Source organism: Malus domestica, chromosome 05 (assembly GCF_042453785.1).
Source record: "Malus domestica chromosome 05, GDT2T_hap1".
Classification (NCBI taxonomy): Eukaryota; Viridiplantae; Streptophyta; class Magnoliopsida; order Rosales; family Rosaceae; genus Malus; species Malus domestica.
Genome location: NC_091665.1, coordinates 23,344,378 through 23,348,697, shown reverse-complemented (window position 1 = coordinate 23,348,697; position 4,320 = coordinate 23,344,378). Strand labels below are relative to the sequence as shown.

Sequence of the window (4,320 nt, the reverse complement as noted above, 5' to 3'; positions counted from 1 at the left end):
TTGATCTGCATATATAGAAAGAAAAATATTGTAGAAACAATATATCTAATAATCAACAGTTTTCACATAATATAGTATACATTCCCTCTTATGAAACCAATTTGAAAATTGAAGCCTATGTGACTCCTCCACATTTCTAACACCAGAATGCATTAGAATATTCTTATGTTCTCTGCACATATAACAAGGAGTTAGTTAAATTAATATATTAAAATATTGTAATACTAAAAATAAGTAGTAAAAGATCGAATGTTGAAAGTTCGTATGGTAATGAGAGATTTCTTACTGAACAAAAGGTAAACATTCATCACAATTTTGTAGGACATAAAACTTGGCAGCCTCAAGGAGTTTGATATGCATAGGATTCAAGTACACCTTTCCCAAAAGATTTACCTGGTGTTGAAAAAATAGGTAATCGAGATGTATTAGATAACGATTGACCTCCATCATCATTTCTATCCCTTTGATTAAACTTAGTTTCAACTCAATGCAAATAAAGAGAGCAAAATGTTATGCATTCATCTCCCAAGTAGCCTTCCGCAATAGATCCTTCTGGACGAGCCTTATTACGAACATAACCTTTTAGTTTATGCAAATACCTAACCAAATAGTAAAAATTGAAATTACAGAATATAACTTAATATCAAATAAAATGTTATGTAATAATAATATTTGAAAATTGACAATACCTTTCTACAGGATACATCCACTTATATTGCACTGGACCTACCGTTTTTGCCTCCCATGCTAAATGGCAAGTTAGATGAATCATGATGTCAAAGAAGGCAGGAGGGAATATTTGTTCCATCTTGCATAATGTAATAGCAATTTGATTTTCAAGAACATTCAAATCTTCTTCTCTCAACACTTTAGCACACAATTCCTTGAAAAAATAAGAAAGCTGAATAAGGGGCTCACAAACGTCTTTAGGCAATAACTCTCGAGCTATAAAGGGAAGTAATCTTTCCAAGAAAATGTGACAATCATGGGTCTTCATACCAGAAATACTACGTTCTCCAGTAGCCACACATCGAGATAAATTTCCAGAATATCCATCTGGAACTTGTAATTCAGATAACCATTTACATAAAACTTTATTATCATCGTCTGACAATGTATAGTCACCTGGGAGAAAATCAAGCTTACCATCTTCTCTTACTTTTGGATGATATCTTTCCCTTATACCCATTTCACGAAGATCAAGGTGAGCATTTAAAGAATCCTTTGTCTTACCATCAATGCTCATCATTGTGCCAATCACACTTTCAAATACATTTTTCTCGATGTGCATAACATCTAAGTTATGACGCACCAAAAGTGTTTTCCAATAAGGTAATTGAAAAAATATAGAATGTTTTTTCCAATTATGCCTCCTTCCAAACCCAGTTATTGTCTGCTTGTTCTGCTTGCCATGAGTTATTTTTCTTAATTCATCCAGTTCTTGTATAACATCATCACCAGATGGTCTACTGGGTGCAACCGTTTTCTCTCTTGTATTGTCGAACTTACATTTTTGCTTGCGCCATGAGTGGTTAGACGGTAAAAATCGTCTATGACCCATATAACACATTTTTGACCCATCAGATAACCTGCGATGTGAAGTCTTAGAGGCACAATATGGGCATGCCAATTTTCCTTGAGTGCTCCAACCTGACATGTAAGCATATGCCGGATAATCATTGATAGTCCACATAAGTGCAGCTTTCATTTGAAAATTTTGCCTTGTAGATATATTATACGTTTCCACACCATTTTCCCATAGTGTTTGCAACTCATCAATCAATGGCCTCAAATTTACATCTATGTCATTACCTGGACTTGTTAGTCCAGGTATAAGTAAGGACATGAAAGTATAAGGCTCCTTCATACACATCCACGGAGGAAGATTGTATGGGAATAGGACAACTGGCCAAGTACTATGGCGAAGAATCATCTTCCCAAAAGGGTTAAATCCATCTGTTGCCAAACCAAGTCGTACATTTCGAGGTTCAATACCAAATGACTCATGAATTTGATCGAAAGATTTCCACTGCTCAGAATCTGCTGGATGTCTCAATACACCATCTTTCACACGATCTTTAGAATGCCATCTCATATCTGCAGCTGTCTTTGATGACATATACAATCTCTGAAGCCTTGACGTGAGTGGAAAATATCTCAGAATCTTCCAGGGAACCTTTTTACCTTTCTTTTTGTTACCATTTTCTTGTGTTCTCCACCTCGAAAGCTTACATGTAGGACATTGCGTTGCATTTGCATGCTCCATATAATAAATAATGCAATCATTCTTGCATGCATCGATCTTTTCATAATGAAGACCTAATTCTGCAACAATTTTCTTTGCACCATCGTTGCTTGTAGGTAACTTTTCACAGAAAGGAAAGGCATCATTCAACAATTTTAGCAATGCACCAAAAGCTTTGTTGCTCATAGTACCAGTACTCTTGATATGCAACAAGTTGACAACAAAGGACAAGTTGGAATACTGATCACTCATATATTTCATGCATTTATACCATCCATTTCTAAAGTCTTTGTGATGTTTTTGTGTTAAAATGGTGGCATTTTACCTTACCTTGTGTTAGTGTGCAATTAAATTTGCTTTAAGATTAATTTCAAGCAAAGTGAAGAAAAATAAAAAGAAAGAGACATGACACTTTGTGTTTTGTATAATTGAACCTAATCCAGTCCGTTATTATGTGTAGATGGGTCCAGAATATTTCAATTATCTTTATCCAAAGTTACAGACCACTACAATACCACTACATCTTAAGGCTTAAGTGGGGGAGAGCACGGAGTGAAAAAACAAAAGAAAAAAAATAGACAGTGGGAGAGACACGGCAGACAGAGAAGAGTGGGAAGGAAGTGGAGTGCGCTGGCTGAAAAGAAAATAAAAGAAAAGAAATAAGTGGGGAGTGGGGAGACTGACAAGAGGATAGGACACGCACTGAAGGAAACGAAAAAAAGAAGAATAAAAACAGAAAATAGAGAGAGAGCAAAAACAGCGCAGAGAGACACGGACAGAAGGCAGTGCGCAGGAAGAGGCGCAGCAGAAGCACAGAAGTGGAGGGCAGTGAAGCAGGCGCAGGGAAGTGTGCGGAGAAAGAAAAAACACAGAAGCAGAGGACAGAGAAGCAGAGACTGGCGGGAGCAGAAGCACAGAAGCAGAGAGCAAGGAAGGAAAGAAGAAGAGGCTTCACTCTATTTTTCTTGGTTTTATCTTCTTAAACCCATATTTTACTTTTGGTTTAATTTGAGAATTATGTGTAACTAAATTTTAAGTAGTTAGGGGCTGTTTTGAAGCCCCGAATATGATTGCAAGTTTGTTATGACATTTCGTTGAATTGCTTTTATGAATGGATGAAAATTGGTTTACTACTTATGTCAGTGATGAATTCTTTTTATGTTTTCTATGGATGCATACTTAGTAAGCATATTTAGGATTCAAATGCTATGAATATATGTATGCCTGCCCTTGTTGAATGAAGACCTACATATGTTCTAGAGTAGTACTTGTTAATTGCGATTAACATGTGAACCAATTTCTAGGATAAGTAAGACAATGTCAGTACTTACCATGCCTTGTGATGACTCAAACTCTTTTCATTCTTAATGATTTCTACTTGTTAAATCTATGAACACGCCATTCTATATTGCATGCTAGGGACTACGTTAAGTTGAAAACGCCTTTCTCTTAACATACTACTTAAGAAAGAGTAATAGGTTGTGTTCTAACATTGAGCCAACTTGAGCATCTTCATCTGGAAATAAAAGGAATTTGAATGAAACATAACATGTTTGCATGATTATTTGGTGGTGGATAACAATTCCCCTAACTCGTTTTTCTCAAACTTGTGATCTACTCAAAATCTGTTTCTGTACTGTTTTTGTACGATTTAATTTAAATAGAAAATCAACTCCAAAAATTCCAAAATTTTGTGAGATTATCGTACTCTGTGTCTAGTATTTGCATGTAAAATTTCATAGACTTTAGACCAGTGTAAGTTAGTCTAATAATTATTTTTTGGTGGCTGGTCAGTAGGGACCGCAACTAGTTTTTGTGACATTTTAAGTAGTTAGATAAAACAATCTTCTGCGGGAAAGACCCTTATTTTCATATGCTACAATTGACAAATCCTAGTGTTAATAAGGAAAATTAATAGGATAGTTGTGTGTTACTTTGTGGTGTGCTTTTATGCCTACCAAATTTTGGCGCCGTGCCGCTGGGGATTGTTATTTCTAAATTACTTATTTTTCTATTGTTTTCTTTTCTTGTCCAATTAGTGTTTTTGTTTTTATTTCAGGTACTCTTTGTAGTAC

General features: G+C 35.5%; 1 protein-coding gene across 1 annotated transcript; it reads right to left on the bottom strand.

Moving 5' to 3' along the window:
- Positions 1–484: 484 nt before the first annotated feature.
- On the bottom strand, positions 485–2,497 carry LOC114825108 (uncharacterized). The gene is made up of 2 exons (XM_070821807.1): positions 690–2,497; positions 485–599 (listed from the first exon to the last, which is right to left on the bottom strand). Exons 1-2 carry the CDS (start codon positions 2,495–2,497, stop codon positions 485–487), a joined length of 1,923 nt encoding a protein of 640 aa, XP_070677908.1.
- Positions 2,498–4,320: the final 1,823 nt, after the last annotated feature.